The sequence below is a fragment of the Peromyscus leucopus genome, chromosome 5, assembly GCF_004664715.2.
Source record: "Peromyscus leucopus breed LL Stock chromosome 5, UCI_PerLeu_2.1, whole genome shotgun sequence".
Classification (NCBI taxonomy): domain Eukaryota; kingdom Metazoa; phylum Chordata; class Mammalia; order Rodentia; family Cricetidae; genus Peromyscus; species Peromyscus leucopus.
This window is the reverse complement of record NC_051067.1, coordinates 44,847,501-44,871,113: the sequence shown is the minus strand read 5'-3', so window position 1 is coordinate 44,871,113 and position 23,613 is coordinate 44,847,501. Positions and strand designations below refer to the sequence as shown.

The following is a 23,613-nucleotide window of genomic DNA, read 5'->3' as shown; positions in this document are numbered from 1 at the left end:
AATTTGTACTGTGTCTTTATTAATAATTCATTAAACTAAAATCCTCATTTCCTTCAATTACTCAATCACTGTATATTATTCTCTTCATCTCAAACAATTCTTGTACTATTACTACAGCTAGGCAATATCTCAATAATACAATTATTATTGTATTGCATTAGTATCAGTAAAAGTTCCAGGACACATTTTTGAAATAAAAAAAAAAAAATACCACATCATGTTGCTCTCCTTCTTTAAATGATTTAAAGTGAATTAAACTATAAATCTCATGAAAGTTAAAATTTCATCCATGTACCTTTATTTATTTTACCCCTAAGTTTCCATGGATATTTTCTTAGGTACTATTTTAGACTTTCACAGAAACTATTCACAGTTATAATGTCAACTCATCTGCAACAATAGCAATGAGTTACCTTTTACTGAGACCTTGTTTGAGTCAGGTAAGATGTAATGGGTAGCCATTCCAGCTTGGATCTGGAAGTTCCAACCCCCATTGAGACTCTGGCAACTGTCACGCCTACAAGGCGGGGCTAGGGGAGGCGCCTGGAGACCCGAGATCTGGATGGGCGAGCGCTCGCTCTCTGCTGGGACCCTGAACGGTGGAGATGGACCGAGCAGAGCTCCAGAGAACACCGCTGGATTGCCATACACCTTCCCCAGACCCTGCGACCTACCTTTCCCTTTTTGTAAGTTACCCACTAAATAAATCGTCCTTTTAACTAACTGGAGTGGCCTTAATAATTTCACCAATATAAGAAATCCAGCTCACACTGTCTCATTTCATTCTTCCAGGGCTAACGCCAAACCACTAGCCCTCTGGATTGTAACTGCTAAACTGTCTCTGAGTTCCTGTAGCTTGCAAGACTAAGATGGTGTCTCCTCCACAAAGGGCTCAAGAAACAATTATTTACTTGACTTGTCAAAAGTCATATAAAAACAGTGAGTTGAAACTATCATACAGGGAAACTTACACCATTCCACACCTCAGAGTACAAATATACTTCTATAGCAAGGACACACACTATGTTTTCTGTCTTCTAGAATCATAATAACTACATTACCTTACAAACACAGGATGAAAAGGAACTGTTCTCCATCTAATAAAGAAACAAATATCCATCTTCTGCTGCACCTAGTACTGCAGGAACTTCTAGTTTGGATATAGTGGAACAATAAATTAATTTTGCAATTTTAAAGCCATGACTCTAATCCAGGTTAGGACAAAGGAAATTTACTTAACATCTCTAGGTCTTCTTTTAATAAATAAAAATATGAAAATAAAGTTTGATATGTAATACAGACATTCATCAATATGTACCCCAGTTAGATGCTGTGTTCAGTGGCATTCAGATGGTCATTACTAGTTACTACCATTCATCACCTAAGCTAAGTATGCAGGGCGGTCACATGCCTGCTCAAACTCTATCTTCACACTTTCCTGAGTGCCTTAGTGTGACTATGATTTAAAAACAAAACCACACATAAAAAGAGACAGATGTGCATTGTTTAAATTTTGACATTTAAAAGGATTTCTTAATGTGAGCTAAAAAATATAAAAATACTCCCAGTGTTACCTAATCGGCATGATTTAATAGCACTTGGACATTTTCTGAGGAATGATAACAAAGTGCTGCATCTCCTCACACTTGGAATTTACTGCCTGTCTGCGTCTCTGCTCAGGCCAAATTAAATACACAGCATAATGACCCTCCGAGAAATAACAAAGCACAGCTTCCTGCTCTACTCCTTGGTTGAATAAACCCAAACTGAGGTGAAGAGGACAGAATTTCATTTAATCATCTAAGTAACTGTTTTCTTCCATCTCTTGAGTTAGAAGCTTCTTCAGAAGAAAAGTCTAGAAAAAAAATCGTGATGCGATTGATCAGGTCATTTAAAGAAAAAAAATTCTTTGAAGATTCTTTATTTGAAAGGCTCGAGAAGTGTGGATAAAGCATAAAAGTTCGTTGCCCTTGCTATTCCACTCCCGAACACCTGCGGCTGCCCGAGGTCCATGTACTATTCAAGCTTTTTGTCTGAGAAGCATAAAAGCTATCCTAGAAGACACAGTGGGTATACCACTTCCTTCCAGAACATACTACCCAAAACTCTTTGGAAAGGTTTTGTAACACAAGAGCACAAGAAATAGCATGGTAAACGGAAAAAACCATACCCTGGAGCCCAAGTAGATAGGTGGGCTTGGGTATGGTTGAGTTTGTTTTGTTTTGGTTTTAATTGGTTAGTTTATTGGTATTTTGTTTCATTTATTGCAAGAGTATGGATTGAACTCAGGGCCCTTCATATTCTAGGCAAGGGCAGTCCTGTTTTGTTTTTATTTTTGAGACAGAGCCTCCCCACATTGCTCAGCCTTTAATTATACATATGCACCATATCCTTCTAGATGATGGAGTTTTGAGGATGTAAACTATGTCCACATGTTTATGAATACAAGTTATAGAAAAGATAAAGTACAGGAATGGTGTTTTAGGTAAGCAAAATTGGGTAATAAATGCTTTGCCCCATATTGACAGGAACAAATAGAGTTAATAATATGTGGGTATATAGTTGGAGTTTACAGAGTACAACAAACAATAAAGTTATTCTCTTCTGACTACATCAAGTTTTAATGTAAAGTGCCAACTAAAGATGAGTACCAGTGGAAATGATCTATAAAGATACATGAAGTAGTCAGCCCAGAAGGACAAAACAGAGCATATATGACTGTAACAGAATCTTCAGGTAAGGCTGGTGAACACCTGCAAGAGATGGCCACAAACTGGGAGGTAGACACTTAGTGTGCTCATGTTTTTACTGGTCATGTTCACTGCTTCAATGCAGGCATGGAATGGATAGAATAGTAGGTTTAATCAGTACTAACATTTTCCAGTTAAGTACAAAAACAATGGCGTCACTCTTATTAAAATCTAAATGTGGAAACAATGCTCACAGCACAGCATCTGCCTAACTTAATATCAGAATCTGTACCTTAACAAGATATTTAGATGATCCAAATACACTCTGGCATTAGAGAAACATCTGAGTAAGAACAAAGTATTATGAAAAATGATCATTAAGAGAGAGGGGTATTCATCTGAATACTCTGTCATCATAGAACCCTCATCCAGTGACTGAAGGAAGCAGATGCAGAAATCCACAGCCAGGTCCCAGGCAGAGCTCCAGGAGTCCAATCAATGAGAGAGAGGAGGGATTCTATGAGTAAGAGATATCGAGACCATGATTGGAAAAAGTACAGAGACAGCTAGCCAAACTAGTGGAAACACATAACTATGGACCAATAGCTAAGGAGCCCCCATGGTACTGGACTAGACTCTCCAGATAAGCAAGACAGTTGTTTAGCTTGAACTGTTTAGGGGGCCCCTGGGCAGTGGGACCGGGGCCTATCCCTAATGCATGAGCCAGCTTTTTAGAACCTACTACCTATGGTGAGACACTTTGCCCAGCCTTGGTGCAGGGAGGAGGGGCTTGAACCTGCCTCAGCTGAATGTACCAGGCTCTGCTGACTCCCTATGGGAGACCTTGCCTTGGAGGAGGTGGAAACAGGGGGTGGGTTGGAGGAGGGAGACTGGGGGGCAGGAGGAGGGAGGAGAGGGAAATCTGTGATTGGTATGTAAAATGAATAAAAAATCTCTTAATAAAAAAAGAGAGGGGAGGAAATGTTAAAGAAAATATATCCAAGTCTTTGGTACATTATCTGTGTGGTAGACTTTACAGCAAGCAAGAAGATGGCACAAAAACTAAATCAAGGAAAGAGCTGAACATATCCTACTGGGTGACCATAAATGGCCTGGAAGAGTTAGAGTCCTGGAGGTGATTAATGCAAATAGGTGTAAAGAATTATAAAATAGCCAAGAATTACAGTGTATGCCTGTAGTAAGAGCGATTTGAAAGGTTAAGCAAGAAGAGACATGAGAACAGGAATTTGAGAAGAGTCTGAGGACCACACTGAGACTTCAGAAAATAAAAAGGGAGAGAGAAATGGAAGGAGGTAAGAAAAAGAAGGAAAGGGAGGGGAAGCAAGAGAGGAAGGAGAGGAGCAAGAAGGGAAGGAAAGATGATGGGATTAATTCTCAGTCTTTCAATGGAAGGAGATGGTTGTGATTGCAATCTCTTTTTCTTGACTGATCTTATGAAAATTTATATTGGTCATGAGATTGGGGTTCCATGGTATGACCCCAATTCCTTCATATTAATGAACTTCCTTATTACCAGACAAAAGACATAGTTAGAAATGTGAGTACTTCTGTTCTAAGTTTGGCTAAACTTCAACAGTAAAAAATAAATTCTGTTTTTCTTTGGTACACTTTATTTTCTATCCTTATAAGTACTTGTGAATAGATCTTTGATGATGTGGAAAGAATTGGAATACAGGATCACAAGCATAGAACATACAAATGGTAGACTTTTAGGAAACTGAATAATGCAAGGGAGTTTTAAATAAACTCAGGCTACAATATTAAAATTAAAAGGATGAGAAGAAGCTTAGATGGCTGTCTAGCAATGAGTGAGTGATGAAAATACGGTACAAATACAAAATGCAACTCTATTCAGCTGTAAAAAAAATGAAATCATGGAATTTGCAGGAAAATTAATATAACTGGAAAATATTGTGCTGAGTGAATTAACTCAGGCCCAGAAAAACAAACACTGCATGATCTCTCTTATTGTGAGTCCTAGACCCAAATCTTTAGGCTTGCATATATGACCTGGAACAACCATAGAAGCCAGGGAAGTAGAAAGGGACCATTAAAGGAGGTGAGAATAGTTCTGGAAAGGAAAATAGCAATATTATGAAGGGGTTAGAAGAAAAAAATGGAGAGACTTAAATGGAGAAGGGAGAGGAAGGATAATAAAGAGAGTGAAGAAGAAGGAATAAATAACCTCCATGCTTGGACTTTGTCTGGTTTGAGCTTGTAGGCCTTGTGCATGCTGTCATAATCACCATGAGTTTATATGTGCATCTGCCTTATTATGTCCAGAAAACATTGTTTCCTGGAAGTCTTCTACCATCTCTGGCTCTTACAATCTTCTCACTCTTTTAGGGCTAAGCATGGATTTCTCTTTTAGGGCTAAATATTCCAGTGTCTCTTATTCTCTGCACACGGACCAGTTGCAGATCTCTGTGTTAATTACCACATACTTCATAAAAAAGCTCCTCTGATGAGAGTTGAGTGATGCACCAATTTATGGGCATAGCAATAAGATTTCAGGATTGTTTTATTGCCAAGTTCATACAGAAAAGAATAACAAAATTTCCCCTAGGGCCCATCACCTATCTAGCTACAGGTTCTTGACCTCATTAACAATGTCAGGTATGGGTTCCATCTCATGGAACGCTACTTAAATCTAATGGGAAATGTTGTTTAGTTACTCCCAAACATTTGTGCCACTATTGCACCAGTGGGTATATCTTGTCACCCATGTTATTATTGTAGCTCACAGGATTCAGAGCTGGGTGAAACCAATGTTTACTTTACTCTTTTGGTAGCATACATAGCACCTTCCTGCAGTATGAATGCTAGCCAATAAGTTTAAAGCTTCCAGTTGAGTACCAGCTAGATTTTTCTCCAGCTGTGGTTCTTTGACTCAAATATGTAATGACTTCTGTTATAGGATCTTAAAGTTGTGGTGGGTAAACAACAGAATTGGCAATACCCTGTCATGTTGGGGGGAGGGGGGATCTGTATGACTGAACCAACAACTCAAAAAGAAGTAACCTATATAGATTTTATTTGGTAATGTACATTGTGTACTTGGGGTATTGCCTTCCTTTAGGAAGTAACTTTAAAACTCTATCTCTATGTATGTGTGTTAGGAAACTCTACAGTATTAGTTTACATATGGCTTTATAAAAGGCCTTTAGTTGTAGGTATTCTTCCCAGTATTCCTTCCTCTACCTTTTCCTCTCATCCCATAATCCATTTAACCCTTCCTGTTCTACTCCCCGCCTTTTCCATTATAACCTTATATTCTATTTTCCCTTCCTTGAAATATACCTTCCTTCCGAATGGTCCCTTACTAGTCTTTACTAGTGACATAACCTCTATGTTTATTCTAAATGAAACACACATACACAAAACTTAAAAGCTAACACCCACACATTAGAAAAAGAATCATATTGAGTGTTGGTCTTTCTCAGTCTAGGTTACATAAATCTGGATGGTTTTTTTCTAGTTCTAGCCTGTAAATTTTATAACTTCATATTTCTTAACAGAAACAGCAAAAAATCTGTCTATAGTTTCTACTTTTATTTAACTTGCTGAGTTTTAAAAATTTGCCAACAAACTGAATATAATGACACATACCTGAATCCTATTATGCAGAAGACTAAGATAAGAAGATCAAAAGTTCAAGGACTGACTGGGCTACATAGCAAGACCCTGTCTCAAAAACACATAAAAAATAAAAGTCAAAGAATTAAGAAGAAAAGTACATCAATGGATAAATGATATGAGTAGTTAAGAACTACATGTTTCGAAAACAACATATAATGAGGGATCACTGTTTCTCAAAAATATATATTCTATGGGCTCAAGGTCTATGATTATCTAAATGGAGTTCAACAATGGAATGAAAGCAAGCTGTGAACCTTAACAACCTCCCAAAACTATCAGGATCTTTATTATAGACACTGGGCTAAAAACTCAGAAAATAAGAAGCAAATTAAAAGCAAAACTGTAATTATCATAGGAAAGTGAATTATAATAACCTTGGAATTCACTCATGAAATATTCTTTGGGTCTATTCAAAAATTGTGAACAGACAAGAATCTTGAAGAATATCTAGGACCCATCTTGCTATATTAGTTTCATTCAATTTGCATTTAATATTTAATCACTGTGCTGAACCAGTTCTCTACAAAGAGGAAGCAGATTAATTCTATGCTCCTGAGGAAGGACCAAAGTATATCTCATTTCTTACAATCAACTATGATCAAGAAAGCCTTCAATACATTTAATATGGCTGAGATGACTGAACCATGAAGTATTTCTTTATCCTTAAAGAAAATCAGAGAGAGAGAGAGAGAGAGAGAGAGAGAGAGAGAGAGAGAGAGAGAGAGAGACTTTTTTTTTTTTTTTTTTGGTTTTTCGAGACAGGGTTTCTCTGTGTAGCTTTGCGCCTTTCCTGGAGCTCACTTGGTAGCCCAGGCTGGCCTCGAACTCACAGAGATCCACCTGGCTCTGCCTCCCGAGTGCTGGGATTAAAGGCGTGCGCCACCACCGCCCGGCTGAGAGAGAGACTTTTATACACTTAACATTCTAAAACAAGGGCCAAAAATTCTGAATTCCTTTGTCCCTCACAGTAAAACAATTAGGAGCTTATTTGGGATGCCAGAATTCTAGGTATGGATGCCCAGGAGAGATAGATAAGGTTCATAGCAAGCTTTTAAAAGGATGTTCTATTTTTAACAAAAAAAAAGAAACTTTTATATTTTGTAATGACTTAGAATTATCCTACAAAGCTTTCCAACTCAGAAATACTGCTTTCTCCATACACATCAAAGGATGAAGCCTGGATTTCCATTATTTGAGATGAATTCACATAAATTCTAACATTGTGCTTTGCTAAAAACCCCCTTGAGAACTTTCCTCATCAATTATAATTATGAATCACTTAACCATACACCTGATCTAGGAGCAGACTGGATGAGAAGAAATAGTGAACAGAGTTGAAAAGACCTGAAACCACAGCACACTCCTATCATTGGTAGAATAACTGAAAGTGTCTAAACACAGAACCAAGAGGCCACTGTTGGAAACTCTCCATTCAAACTAGGTGTGAGATTTTTTTTAAATCTGGAAAATAAGAAGGCTGAATCTAAGTATTTCTACCCAGCTCAAAAATACAATGACTTTTATGAATCAAGGTAGGAAGGTCTAGTTAGATGTTTAGAGGAAGCCACAAGAAAATCTTAGTTGGGGAAGCAAATGTCCCTAAGGTGGTCAAGAATCCTTTAGTGGGGACAAAAAAAGGAGGCACTGAAGAAATCCTCCAAACTTATAATTATCCCAGAAGGTAACTCAACTTGAGAAAAGCAGCTATACCAAGAAATCATAGCAAAGTCTCAGGTATAAAATGATCATAAACAGAACAAGAGAGGGAAGCATGCTGGGCTCACAGTGGTATATACTTTCCTCAAATAGGGGTTTAAAAGAAATAGAAATGAAACTAGACCTGCCCAAGGAAATAATCTCTTGACATTGAAAAGATGACTGGAAGTACTGATGGATTTCCTGGCAAACAAAAAAATTCTGAGTTTTTTGTTTCCTGTCAAGAATACACATGTTGAAATAGCTAGAGCTAAATCCATTCCTTTATTAAGCAGATACTTCCAGGGTACACTGCCTACATTTTTATTGAATATGAGAGAAACGATGAGAAAGACTCCATTCCTCTTAAATTCATGATGTATTATGGAAAGTTTGACAAATGAAAGGAAATGCAAAGAAATATGCAACTAGGCTAGGCTAAGGCTAGTGGCTTGGAAGACATAGTAGAGCTTTTATTTCTAAAGAATCACAGTTTCTTCACATATTCATTTGCACTAGCCAAAGTCCAGAATTTCTGAGGTTTAGACACTTAATAAAGAACAGCAGCTCAAACCATCTGTTTTTCTCCAAGGATGGAGATCCATCACACGCAAATTTTCACTTCACCCTAACCCTGTGAGAATATTATTGTCAGATGGGGAAGGAAGGTAACATTTGTTATATAGCTAGCATGATAATTCACAGTGCTTTATAAAGTAGCTACAGTCAATGGCATAACAGAAGCTTTTGGGTGAAAGAAAAATAAAAAGAAAGAAATGAAGAAACCACCATATTATGAGCTCCAAAGTAATTCCTTTTCTATAAGTTCCTTTGATCCACTTAAGTGTTCTGTTACAATTCTTCTTGTGAAGAAATATGAAAAAAATTAAGGAAAACAACTGAACCTTGCTATAATAAGTCAGAGACACATTACAGAAGAATGCTGAAGGGTTCGTAAAAAAAAAAATTAATTTCCAGAGTCCTATTGTACAGATCTGCAGATTATAGTAATGAAGACTAAATTGTACCTGATAAGGAACAATGCTGCCATGAGCTGTGCCCCAGCGTTTTGCTTCCTTTTGACCAATAAGATAATTAGCAGCTACTTGGGTCAAACATGCCACCTGCCAGAATAAAAATAGAAAAAGTTAATTTACCTGTAATCATTAACAAAATGTTATAGTATAAAACCATTTCACTTCTTGTCATCAGAAAGACACAAATTCAGTGAGAACATATACATGTCTGTATTCTCTTCATACAAATAGAGAACATTATTACATGACTAAATAATGATCAGTTTGGAAATATAAACACAGAAAAATTCATCTCCTGAAAAGGCCATCTGTAGGCAGATGTCAGCCAAGCCAACAGCACCTTGATCTAGCCATGGGCAAAAAACAAACAAACAAAAAAGCCACAACAAGATATGTCAGCAACTGGCATAAGAACTCCCTTCTCTGGCTATGCTCTTGTTCTTTTCGTCATAACACCAAAAAGCCTGCACCATCACTAAGGCCAGGGAACCAAAGCAAGGAGCTACACTCTTCTGAGCTTTTCAACATATAAAGAGAAATAATGCCAAGCTTCTATTCAGTCAGTTTAGTTGCATTTTGGGGGGAAAAAAACACCCAAGCATTTTTGGCATAGGAAAATGAGATTTTTTTAAAATTTATTAATAAACCTTTCTTCCCTTCCCCTTCGCATCCATCAATGCCTGAGACAGGTGGGAGAGCTGGCCCTGCGGTCAGAAGGGCAGGAGAGCTGCCCCTACCTACCACTACTGGCAATACTTGGAAGAGCAGGTCCTGTACCTTGCAGGGGCAGCACAATAGATCCAACTCCATTGGCAGAAGTGTGGGCAAGCCAGCCCCAATGTTGTGAGCATGGAAGAGCTGTTCCTATTCGCTGTGGGATGTTCTGTATGGCAAATGTGTTGCTCTGATTGGTCAATAAATAAAACACTGGTTGGCCCGTGGCTAGGCAGGAAGTATAGGAGGGACTAACAGAGAGAAAAGAAAGAAAAGGAAGGCAGAAGGAGTCACTGCCAGCCGCCACCAGGACAAGCAGCATGTGAAGATGCCGGTAAGCCACAAGCCATGTGGCAAGATATAGATTTATGGAAATGGATTAATTTAAGCTATAAGAACAGTTAACAAGTAGCCTGCCACGGCCATACAGTTTGTAAGCAATATAAGTCTCTGTGTTTACTTGGTTGGGTCTGAGCAGCTGTGGGACTGGCAGGTGACAAAGATTTGTCCTGACTGTGGGCCAGGCAGGAAAACTCTAGCTACACCTGTCATGTGGTGACAAGAGCAGGAGAGAGATGCCCCCCCACCCCACCCCTGCCCATCAATGCCTGAGGCATGTGGGAAAGCTGGCCCTGAGGTCAAGGGGGAAGGGAAGCTAGCCCTGCCCCTCATCTGCTGCAGCATCCGGGAGAGTGGCCCTACACCATGCCTGGGCAACACAGTATAGCTGGCCCTGAAGATGTAGATGTGGGAGATCTGATTCTGAGGACATGAAACGGGAGAACTGGCCCCACCCTTTGCTCATTGCTGCAAAGGGTGAACTCACCAAGGCAATGCAGGAGAGCTTACCCTGATGGTGAGGACAAGCTGGCAGGCTGACCAATCCTGCAACTACCCAGGCCCAGAATCAGGGTTATGAGTTGTCCCATACCAATATCCATACTATCTGTGATCTGTTGGAGCACCTGAAGGGACTGGGTCCTGAAGACCCAAAGCTGGAGGATTTCTACAACATAGGGCAACAGAAGGATAACCAAGAGGAGTCCCAGTGAGGGCCCAGAATCAATAGTATAGCATAAACCAGAGGCCTCAAACCCGACCAATGACTCTTTGCAATGAACGCTTACAAGTAAAGATAAGTGGACAAAAGGGTTTACTGAGTGACCCATTATGTCACACTACAGCTTCCATGATGACATCCCACCCCACCCCCTTTTTTTTTTCCTTTTTTTCTTTTTTCTCTTAAATTTTATCTGGGAGAGGGGGCTGCAAGGACAGAGGGCAGATATGCAGGGACAGGAAATGAATGGGATTGAGATGCATGATGTGAAAGACACAAAGAATAAATAAAAAGAAAATTAAAAATAAAATAAAAATAAATAATTTAAGCAAAAATTACTATACCTCTCTCAATTTGGTCTGATTCCCCATGCCTTCATTATTAGGCTCATTTTGTTTTTGAGCACCATAGATCTATTTAGAAGTCATCTGAAACCTTAACTTCATTCTCTGAATCTTAGTGATCTGTGAACTGATGCTGAAAAACCTCATATTTTGGTTTCATTTGGCTTGTTGGTGGTTTGAGAGTTGAGACAGAGCCTCAGTCTATAATCAGGCTACCCAGGAACAAACTTTATAGGCCAGGCTAGCTTCAAACTTGCAGCAATTCTCCTTCCACATCCTGCTGTATACTGGGAACATAGGAACACCTGTAAACTTTCAGGTCCACATAAAGAAATCATGAGGATAATGGAAGGATTTCTGTGACTATCCACAAGGATCTTAGGATCCCTGAATATGCAGGCCTCCAAAGATCAGAACTATGAAAAGGTGATAAATGATATTTTATAATTACAGGGGAAAAAAAACCATCTGGCTTCATGACACAGCTTTGCTATAGCACTGGCTTAATTTTCCTTTTCCAGATCATCAGTTGTAACTGGGAACCTACCAAGCCTGTAATTCAAACACACCCCAAACTGACAGTAGCTTCTGGAACAACTCAGGTATTGATTTTTCATGGCAAGATGCCTTAACCATTTCTTGCCCTGTGCCTGGAATAAGAACTGTACTTCCTACAAGAGATGTCAATAGGAATCATGCTGAGTGAATCTTGCTGCTGTATCAGCCATTTTCCTTTATTATGGACTGACTCTCATTTTTTTTTTTTGTTCATTTACTGCTCTGCTGAAATTGGAACTGCCTTGTGGCAGCTGGTTTGGCTGTACTACCCAGGTGGCAAAACTAATAAATTCTGAGTCATCCACTTCTGGACTTCCATCTGGTCTTGGGCATTTGAACCATGAAACACTCCAGGGCTGCTTGGGCTGCCTAGTGCTAATGATCATTTCACAGACCACTTCTGTGTCTTTCAAAATGCAAAATCAAAAGAACATTTTGTAGTGAAAATGCCCTGGAAGGGAATTCCAGATTCATGGTTTCTAAGTTTTGCCAACTTCCAAGTAGGTACAAGACTGTTGGCATCTAATTTAACCTCTTTGACCCCCAAACACTTTCTCTATAAAGTTATGCTCATTTTAGCCAAACTTTCAGGTTTTAAAGTATTTCAAAATCAAATAAAAATATTTGAAATCCTAATATATAGGTAGATAATATCCCAAGTGCTTGAAATGAAGCATATTGTGTAACTAACCACAGAGAGTATGAACACAATTTACAAAATAGTAAATGATCTCAAAGTTTTCAATTAACATCAGTACTTCTAACCCTACTATTCCTTTAAGCTGTCAAATAATAAGACAAAAGGGGTGAAATTGTAGCCATTTTCTCATGATGCCTCTTCCTGAATTTTGGAGACATTTTCTGAAGTCTGAATTCTGTAAGACAGATACTTCTTTCACATATATCTTTTGTGATCCTATGTATTTTTTCTTTCAAAGAAATCCCAGTCAAAGTCACTTTCTAAGACACTGATGATACTACAAGACAAGAATTCAAATTCATAAAGATAAATATTGCAAGAAATTAATCACTATAGTTGTATTACATCTATTCTTTAAAGTCAGCAGAGATGCATGAAGCAGTAGATTGGGAGATGATCACAAGCAAAACTGCAAACCCTGATGAGGTAAGTAAGGGCTAGCTAGACTCAAGGTTGAATATCAACCTGGCTACCTTATTTCTTATCTACCTTATTTTTCTCTTTCAATGTGTGTGTGTGTGTGTGTGTGTGTGTGTGTGTGTGTGTGTGTGTGTGTGTGTGTTGTGAGTTAGGGTCTCTCTACATAGCCCTTGATGTCTTGGAATTCAGTATGAAGACCAGGCTAGACTGGAACTCACAGAGATTGACATGCCCTTTCAATATTTCACTTCTGTTTGCCTGACTCTGCCTCAATTAGACTGAATTTGAATTAAATACCATAACTTATCTCTCAAATTGCTTCTAAATGGAAGATGCTATCTATTTTCATTATATATCAGTAATTAATCCTCAATGTGTTTCAGAATTAGCAGATTCTCAATGGACAGAAAGGTTAAATAAGATTTTATACCAGTTGTCATTAAAATAAAACCATGATTTGTTGGTAGTTTCTCAAAGACAAAGTTGGATGGGGGAAGAATTCTATTTTTGAAAAGAGAGCATTGGGGCTAAACTTAGCAGTTCAATATTTAAAGAGGGCATACAGATCTGAGAGTAATCTGCTGTTTATAGGGCTGTATTTTAAGGCAGGGGAAGGGGGAGAAAGTCAACAGCTATGAGGTGATTTTGTATGAAAAATCAGAGGTTTCTTGGGCAATTAGTGACAAATTTTTCACAAATTAAAAGAATGCAGGATGTGACTTTTAGGTTAATAACTACATACTAAACACTCATTCTAAATATTGCATTAGATCATTACTTTCATCCCCTAAACTTAGGCTCATTATTTCATCAAGTGGACGCTATATAATTTACTCAGAATGTTGCTTTTATATGGCTTCATCTAAACAAAAAAGGCAACTTTGGTTTAATAATAATAATTCTGCGGTATATCTATTATTTTAAATAACATAGTGGTCATGATAGTCCTTGTATCTAACCAGAAGTCCAATGGGGACTAACCTAAGTGGATCACAAAGGGCACAGCCCCTAGAGACTTGAGGAAGGTTGTGCTCTTTTATTTCACAAAAAGAGCCTCATGATGCCTCTCACCACCTGACCACAAGCTACATTTCCAGCAAGCAAACTGAAGCAATAAAATATTTCATCTACAAAAGAAAAACAACTTTGAGAGCAAAAAGAAAACTAGAACTATGGTCCATTGCATCAAAACCGGTCATTTTCTGCCTGCAGCCCTGTATTTTCTGGCCAATAACTATGTTACATTAAATACCAAGCAAACATTCACTTACCCATCTCTCTATCCAATCTTAATCATCAATTTTAACATCATCTTATCCATCAGGCCCTATGTTCTTTACCTAAGTAATAAAATATTTCCTAACTTTAAATGAACAGAGTACCTGAATACAACTACTTTCTGCTATGTTTTCTAAGGCGAGCTTGTTCTACAATTGCAAGGTAATAAGATGTCAAAACTAAAAGGCACTAGATTAGGTCTTCCCAAAACATAGCTATGAGTGTATCACTGTTGCATTGTAGAGGGCCAAAGGAATTCTTGTAGCCTACCCCTAAGCTTCTGAATCAAATTCCGTAGGGATAGAACATGGGGGAAAAATCATTTAGCTAATGTACTTTTAGTTGCACATTGGATTTGAGAACCGAAACTCTAAGAAACAGTTAAACATTGCACATTGGTAAATAAAAGAATAGGGAAGAAAAATAATTTGTCTGATGTCACAGAGCTAGTTAATCACTCCAACTCCATTGTTTTCCCCATGTTGTAACAATATCTGTGTCTCCTCTTGTTCCTTTTTTAAAATTAGGGACAATTTTAAGGTAAATATTGTGTAGTCTAAACACTTTTATGCTCTCATACACATAACACAGAACCTCAACACTGAAATTTTTAATAATTTAAATAGTGATCAATGTTTGTTTATTAAATAAATGCTTGAGTCTGTTCTATGAAAGATACTGTGCTGAATGTGGGGATAGATGATAGATAGTCAGATAGATAGATAGATAGATAGATAGATAGATAGATAGATAGATAGATAGATAGATAGATAGGAAGAGAGAGAGAGAGAGAAATGGATAGAGAGATAGATGCTATATAATCTAGCCTCTTTTGTCCTGATGAGTAGATGAGAAAATAAGTATTAAGGCACTTGATGGAGAGAAGAGATGAATATAAAAGAATAAACATGATGTATAAAAGCTCTAGGGCAAAAAAGATTGATAGCAAAGCAGGGGAAGCTCAGTCAATCATGGGCCTCAGGTGCTATTTGACAACATTCTAGTCTTTTGGCTAGGAGAAGCTAAGGGTCTGTACATGCCAAAGGATTTACCTAGTAGTCACAAAAATGCTAAATAACACACAGAAGTTGGGAATAAATATCTAATAAGGGGGCCAGGACAATGCAAAATACTCTGTAATTAGGCCCAGGAACTGCAACATTTCAACCTCTCTATAGTCACTGAAGCTCTGACAAGGCTGTGGTTAAACTAGCACATCTTCTTCCCAGGATTTCACCAAAGAGACTTACTTTCCTAGTAAACATACTGTCAAACCAACTACTGGCCACTTTTTGTTCTGACATTTCCATGTAATATATACTTTTTTCAATAATTTGGAAGATTTACTTATTCTTTACTGTGTTACAGCAATGACCTACCCCTTTAAGGTTACTCTAAGCTGCCACATCCTATAGCTTGAAGAAGTAAGACCATGCCCTGATGTAGTTCCATCTCTGTCTTGTAGACTTAAAAGGCTATCCTAGGCTCTGAATGTATGGACCTGCCCAGTACCCAGTTCCCTCTATGCTCCTTGTCACTTAGAGCACCCCAAATTAAGTCACGAAGTGTGGAATTTTCCTTCATACCCTAAATATAGAAAAGTCAGCTATTTTTCTTTGTTCAGAAGATTTCTCTGAGGGTTCTCCTTTGGAACGCTCCTGACATTCTGTCTATATCATCTTTCTCCCACTTAGAGCTATGCCTCTTTTTTATTTAAAATATAATTACATCATTTCTCCCTTCACTTTCTTCCCTTCAACCCTTGGTGTGTCCTTTCCCTCACTCTCTCTCAAATTAATTGCCTCTTTTTTATTATCATTCTTATACATATATATGCATAAATATCTAAATACAACCTACTGAGTATAATTAGTGTTGCTTAAAGAGAATAAATGTGTGAGTGATGCCTAAGATAACATAAATACAAGGATAAATGGAATGGGTAAGGCAATCCGGTATTTGAAAACCAAATTAAATAAAGAAACAGAAACACCGAGGAAAAGCCTTAAGCTGAAATGAAAATGGAATTGAAGAAATCAATAACCCAATTATAAAACTCAGAGGAAATGCCTCATATATAGAATGGATCAAGTAGAAGATAGAACATTTAGTCTTGAAGAAAAAGTAATTAGACCATACAAGAAAAGAATATGAAAAGAAAAAATTAAAACATAGTAAAGGAATACACAGGAACTTTGGGAAAACATGAAATGCACAAAGCTTTAAATTATAGGCATAGAGAGGGAGAAGAACCAAGGTCAATGGCATAGACAAGATCATCAACAAGATCATAGAAGAAAGCTTCCCCAAACTAAGGAAAGACATGCTTATACAGATTCAATGAGCACACAGAACACCAAATAAAAAGACTAGAAAAGAAACTGCCTACAAAACTAATACATAAAACATTAAATATACAGAACAAGGAAAGTAGTGAAATCTGCAAAAGAAAAAACATAAGTCACATATAGAGGAAAATCCGCCACAATAACATCTGTGTTCCCTGCCCCCCCCCGAAAAAAAAAAAACTTTGAAAGCCAAGAGTGCCTGGAGACATGTACTCTAAGTTCACAAATACCATGGGTGCCAATATAGACTACTTTACTCAGAAAAACTATCATCCATAGTTGAAAAAAAATGAATCCATGACACAAGTAGGATAATGGAATTCATATTCACCAAAGTAACCCTGTGTAGAATACTGAAAGCAATATTCCAGAATGAAGAGAGGAACAAGCACAGGCAAGATACTTAAAAAGAAAACAAATGACGCCATAGCTATTGAAACACAAATGTGACGAGAAACACTAACAGCAACATGGCAACAAAATTATTCCAATCAATACACACTTTCACTAATAACTTTATATATCACTCGCCATGATTTTCAAATCTAAAGAAACATACTAGAGCATTAAAGAAACAAAATCCATATTTCTGTTGTCTACAAGAAATTAATCTTTAAATAAGAGATTACCTAAAAGAGATAGAATGGTAAAAGGCATCTAAGAAAATGGGATCAGATGAACTAGACTTCAAACTAAAACTAATCAGAAGCAATAAAAAAGGAACTTCATTCTGATCCAGGGAACAATTAACCAAGAAGACATTATAATCCCAAGTATATAAAAGCCTAACTCAGATGAGCCAAATTTCATTAAATGCATATTACTAGAATTAAAGACAAATATTAACACCAACCCAATAATACTACACAATTTCATTATCCCACTTTCTCCAGCAGAAAGATTATCTGGACAAAAAAAATAAACAAAGAAACCTTAGAATTAAATTATATTATATATCAAATAGACTTAACAGATATACACAAGATATTCTACTGAAACATCAATGAATATGCATTCTAATCAGCAGGCCAATAAAATTTCTCTAAAACAGGCTACATTCTGGGACATAAAACAGAACTTAACAAAATCAGAAAAGTAGAAATAGTTTTGTGTACAATCTAACCATAATTTTTAAAATATAAAATTTATAACAAACAAATTTCTAGTATGTACACGAACACATGGACATTAAATAACTCATTATTTAATGATGAATTGGTCAAAGAATAATTTTTTTAATTCCTGGAGTAAATTAAAATGAAAATCATAACACAAGAAAATCTCTGGGACACATTAAAATCAGTCACAAGAGGAAAATTTTTAGCTCTAAGTGCCTACTTAGAGAATCAGAAAGAGCACAAGTAAATAACTTAATGATGCAACTCAAGACTCTGCACAAACAAGAATAACCAAACCCAAATCCAGTAGATGGCAAGAAATAATAAAACTCGGAGAAGAAATAAATGAGATCAAAACAAACAAATAAAAAACAATACATTAGAAAGAATCAAGCATTCTAAGAGCAGTTTGGGGATTGTTTTGTTTTGTTTTAAGAAGTTAAAAAAGATTGACAGACTCTTGACCCAACTAACCAAAATAAAGAGAGTACTCAAATTAACAGAATCAGAAATGAATAGTAAAAGATTACAACAGATCCCAAAGAAATTCAGGATATCATAAGGGAATACTTTAAAAAATCTGTACTCCATTAAGTTGGAAAATCTAAAAGAAATCTAAAAGAAACCACTAAAGTTAAACCAAGAAGAGATAAACAATCTAAACAGATCCATAACAAAGGAGATTGAAACAGCAATAAAAATCCTTCTGACAGAAAGAAACCCAGGCACAGATGGATTCACAACAGAATTATACCAGACTTCCGCAGATCTACAACCAATACTCCCTGAATTACTTTTTCAAAAATAGAAAGGAAAGGAGTACTTCCATACTTCTCTATAAAGCCAGTATCACTTTAATACCAAAAAGTAACACATGCACACACAAAAAAAATCTAAAAGCCAATAACCCTAATGAATATATGTTAAAATTGGCAGTAAAATATATGCAAGCCAAATGAAGGCATATATCAAAAAGATCACCCACCACAGTAAAATTGGCTATATCCTGGAGATGCTAGGATGGTTCAATACATAAGTCAATAAATGTAATCAACCATTTAAATTTTCTTAAAGACACCACATGATTATCTCAATAGAAGAAGAAAAGTCTATGAGAAAATATAGCATGCCTTCAAAATAAAAGACCTAGAAAGCATAGTACTGGGAAGAACACACCTCAACCTACTAGAAGATATATATGACAAACTCATAGCTAAGTGGAGAAAGAAATTGAAGCAATTCCATTAAAATCAGGAAAGAGATAGAACCATCTCCTATCCCCACTCCTCTTTAATATACTGCTTGAAGCAATAGCTGGAGCAATAAAGGAAAAAGTAAATTAAAGGGATACAAATAGCAAGAGAAAAAGGAAAATTACCCCTATTTGGATATGATATTGTACATAAGAGGTCCTGAAATTTCTACAAGAAAATTTCAAGAAGCAATTTCAGCAAAATGACAGGATACAAAATCAAATTACAAAAATTAGTAGCCTTTCTAAATATTAAGAACAAATATGCAGAGAAAGAGATCATGGGTATACTCTTTTAAAAAAGAGTCTCAAAGAAAATAAGACATCTAGAAAACAACCCAACCAAAGACACAAACGATCTTTACAATGAAAACTTCAAATCTCTGAAGAAAAAAATCAAGGAAGGCACTCTAAAATGGAAAGGCTTCCCATGCTCATGAATTGTTAAAATGACCACTTTACCAAAAGCAATTTACAGATTCAGTGAAATCCTAATCAAAATGCTCATAATATTCTTAACAGAAATAGAAAAAAATCCTAAAATTAATATGGAAGCACAAAAGACCCCAGATAGCCACAGCAATCCTCAGAAGAAAGAACAATGATGGAAGGGTTACCAGTGCAAACTTCAAGACAAAAACAGTAAGGTAGTGACCCCAAAAACAAACATGTAGACAAATGGAACAAAATAGAAAACCTAAACATGAGTACATGGATCTACAACCATCTGATATTTAATGATGCCAAAAACAAATACTAAAGAAAAGGCAGCATCTTCAACAAATGGTGCTGGACATCAACAGGAAGGATGAAATCAGAACCATATCTCTCACCCTGCACAAAAATGAACTCCAAATGGCTCAAAGACATCAATGTGATACCTGACAGGCTGAAATGCTAGAAGAAAATATGGGTTGGATCCTACAAAATATAGGTGTAGGAAAGGATGTTCTGAATAGGAATTTATTTGCCAAGGAATTAAGCCCAACAAATGGCAAGTGGGACCTCATGAAATTAAAAATCTTCTGTATAGTAAACTGAACCATCAGGCAGAGAGAGGAACCTCACATAATTGGAGAAAAATCTTTGCCAGCTACACATCTGACATGGTATTAATATCCAGAATATATAAAGAAATAAAAAACAAATGAACCAATTCAAAATGGGCTATGAACTTGAATAGAGAGTTCACAAAAAGAGAAAATTATAGTGGCTAAGGAATATCTCAAAACATGTTCATCCTTAGCAACTAAGGGAATAAAAATGAAAACAACTTTGAGATTTCATCTTACTCCAGTCAGAATGCATAAGAAGAAAACAATAAATGCAGGAGGGGATATGAGAACAGGAGAACCATCATTCGCCATTAATAGAATGATAAATGGGTAATGGTCACTTTGGAAATCAGTATGAAGAATTCTCAAAAAGCTGAAAATAAATCTACCATATGACAAAACTATACAACTCTTTGGCATATGCTCAAAGGACTTGATTTCCTGCTCCTTGATGATACTTGCTCACCCATGTTGCTTGCAGCTCTGTTCACAATAGCTAGGAAATGGAAACAACCTAAATATCCTTCAACTGACAAATGGATAATGAAAATGCGGAACATATACACAATAGAATTATATTCAGCTGTAAAGAAAAATGAAAGCATGAAATTTGTGTGTCAGTGGATAGAACTAAGAAAATATTTTATGGAGTGAGGTGACCCAGAACTGAAAAGCAAATGCCACATATTCTTTCTCATCTGTGGTTCCTAGCTCCAAATCTTCATATCTGAGTATATAACCTCTAGGAATCAGAGAAACCAGAAAAGTATAAAGGGGTGGTGGGGAGGGCTCTAGAGAGTGGAACAGCAGGACACAGGTGATATGAAAGGGAAAATTCAGAAAATGGAGTGGGAGCTTTAATTGTGGAAGTGAGAAGGAGTATAAGACAGAATTAGGAGTGGAAAATAACAGTAAGGATTCTTTAAAAGACACAGGGAATTATCTTTTTCTAATTACCTAAAATTATATATTTTATATGCAGTTTATATACATAGTTTATTGTATTACATACATGTATGTAATGTGTATTGCATATTATACATGTAGTTTAAATGAAGTTCTACCACTGAGGGTAATTTTGTTACCCTCAAGAGTCATAGAATAACTAACAAAAACCTGAACACCAGGCATGAAAAACTTCATTTCAAGTTTTTGGTCAGAGTCAAGAGACGCCCCCCCAAACAATGTAGACTATTGTTATTGATCTTAGTTATCTCTCAGAAGTTGAAGGTAAAATCCTATTGTTGAAGATGTCACACACTCTAGACTAAGACTTAGAGGATTTGAACTGGAAGTGACCCAAGGTCTCCTTCCTAAGGACTAGCTTTCATATTACTATAATGTGATAAACAAGTTTTTCATGGAGGAAAGCAACCAATAGTCCTACCCAGCTGTGACACTTATGAACTACAAGAATGATGACCACGGCAAGATATCCTTAGCTGTGCACTAGTGCCAATTATACCTTGGCGGTAATAAACAGCTTTCTAGTTAGAATTAAGGTATTCTCAACTGGAGGAAATCTGGTACTGTAAACCCAACTAACCACCCATGGGTAGTAGTCTGTGCTGGCATTTGTGGTCTCTTAGTGTCTGCAAAACATCTGTCCAGGACCTTCTGGCTTTCAGAGTTTCCATTGAGAAGTTGGGTGTAATTCTGATAGGTCTGCCTTTACATGTTACTTGACCTTTTTCCTTTACTGCTCTTAATAACTTTTCTTTATTCTGTATGTTTAGTGTTTTGATTATTATGTGGTGATGGGACTTTATTTTGTGGCCCAATCTATTTGATGTTCTTGTACTTTTATAGGCATGTCTTTCTTTAGGTTGGGCAAGTTTTCTTCTATAATTTTGTTGAACATATTTTCTGTGCCTTAGAGATAGAATTATTCTTCTATCCCTATTATTCTTAGGTTCGGTCTTTTCATGGTATCTCACATTTCCTGGATGTTTTGTGTTAAAAATTAGCTCAATTTAACATTTTCTTTGACCGATGAATCTATTTCCTCCTTCGTACCTTCAATGCCTGAGATTCTCTCTTCTATTTCTTGTATTCTGTTGGTTATGCTTGCCTCTGTAGTTTCTGTTCATTTACTCAGATTTTCCTTTTCCTGAACTCCCTCAGTTTGTGTTTTCTTCATTGCCTCTATTTCAATTTTCAAGTCTTGAACTGTTTCCTTCACCCGTTTGATTTTTTTTTTTTTTTTTTTTTTTTTTTTTTTTTTTTTTTTTTTTTTTGGTTTCTTGACTTTCTTTAAGAGATTTCTTGATTTCCTCCATTTTTTCTTGTTTGACTTTTCCTCCGTTTCTTTAAGGGGATTTTTCATTTCCACTTTTAGGGCTTCTATCATCTTCATAAAGTTGTTTTTAAGGTCACTTTCTTCTGGATCATCTGCTTTGGGATGTTGAGGTTTTGGCGTTGTAGGATCACTAGATTCTGGTGGTACCATATTGCTCTGTATGTTGTTTAATTTGTTCTTACACTGCCCTCTTCAAATTTCTTCCTTTAATCCGAACAGGTGGAGCTCCAGGTCACTCTTCTTCCAATTGGTGCAGGTGAGGCCTCTGGCTCCTGTGATTGCTCTTCTTCCCAATTGGCCCAGGATGGGAAGTATGACTCCAGTGATCACTGGTACTGCAAGGGATGGTTGGCAAGGGGGTGGGGGTAGGAGGAGGCTGCTGCCTGGTCTCTGGGGCTGCACTCGCTGGGGAAAGGGGCACAGAATGTACCCCCAGGGCCTAGGGTCTAGAGAACTGGGCTGACCAGTCCAGAAATGGGACCTCACCTGTTCCCAATCAGTGAAGGCCTTAAATGAAATTTTATTTTAATTAAAATTTTTAAATTATATTATGGCAGATGTGTATGATCAATATTTATTGTAGAAATTTTCAAAAAATGAAAATATTATTTACAAAAGAAAAAAGTATAAAAGTTAACACTTGTAGAGAACACATCTCTCTTTTTTTCAATTTTGATGTGCATTTATTTAATGACTAATGATGTTACAGTGATTGATGTGTTTTTATACAATTACCTATATGTTTTGGAGATATGACCCCAGAATTTCTGCCTTTTATATTGAATCATCTGTTATTTATTCCTTTTCAAATATTCTGTTATTAAATAAATTGAGTAATCTTTATTGAATCTTTATTGAAGTTCTCACAACTATTGGGCCATTTAACTTATCATATAGTTTTGACAATACTAGCTTTGTATTACAGATGTCAAAGCCCCAGCCAGTGGGACCGGGACCTGTCCCTAGTGCATGAGCTGGCTTTTTGAAACTTAGTACCTATGGTGAGACACTTTGTGCAGCCTTGGTGCAGGGAGGAGGGGCTTGGGCCTCCCTCAGTGGAATGTACCAGGCTCTCCTGACTCCTCATGGGAGACCTTGCCTTGAAGGAAGTGGGAATGGGGGGTCGGTTGGGTGGGAAGGCTGGGGGTGGAAGGAGGGAGGATGGAGAAATCTGTTGTTGATATGTAAAATGAATAGAAAATCTTTTAATTAAAAAAATTAAAAAAAAAACCTTTGTCTCCTAGGCATAGAATACATCTCTTAAAGAGAAATTTGTCTTCTATTAGAAAGAGATTTGAGTTCCTGGCATTTTTTCATCCTATTAATATTATTTGCATGTCAAATTCTAGCCCTTACATCTTTTTTTTTTTAAGGTTTTATTTATT

At 36.8% G+C, this 23,613-nt stretch overlaps 1 protein-coding gene across 4 annotated transcripts in view; it reads right to left on the bottom strand.

Annotated features, from left to right (window-relative positions):
- The window catches only part of Sugct (succinyl-CoA:glutarate-CoA transferase), a 737,591-nt gene that overhangs the window by 554,836 nt on the left and 159,142 nt on the right, over positions 1-23,613 (bottom strand). For all 4 annotated transcript variants that reach the window (XM_037205923.1, XM_037205925.1, XM_028860083.2 and 1 more), the window contains exon 9: positions 9,074-9,169. In XM_037205923.1, coding sequence (XP_037061818.1) covers positions 9,074-9,169 — 96 coding nt within the window. The remainder of the gene's footprint in view (positions 1-9,073; positions 9,170-23,613) is intronic.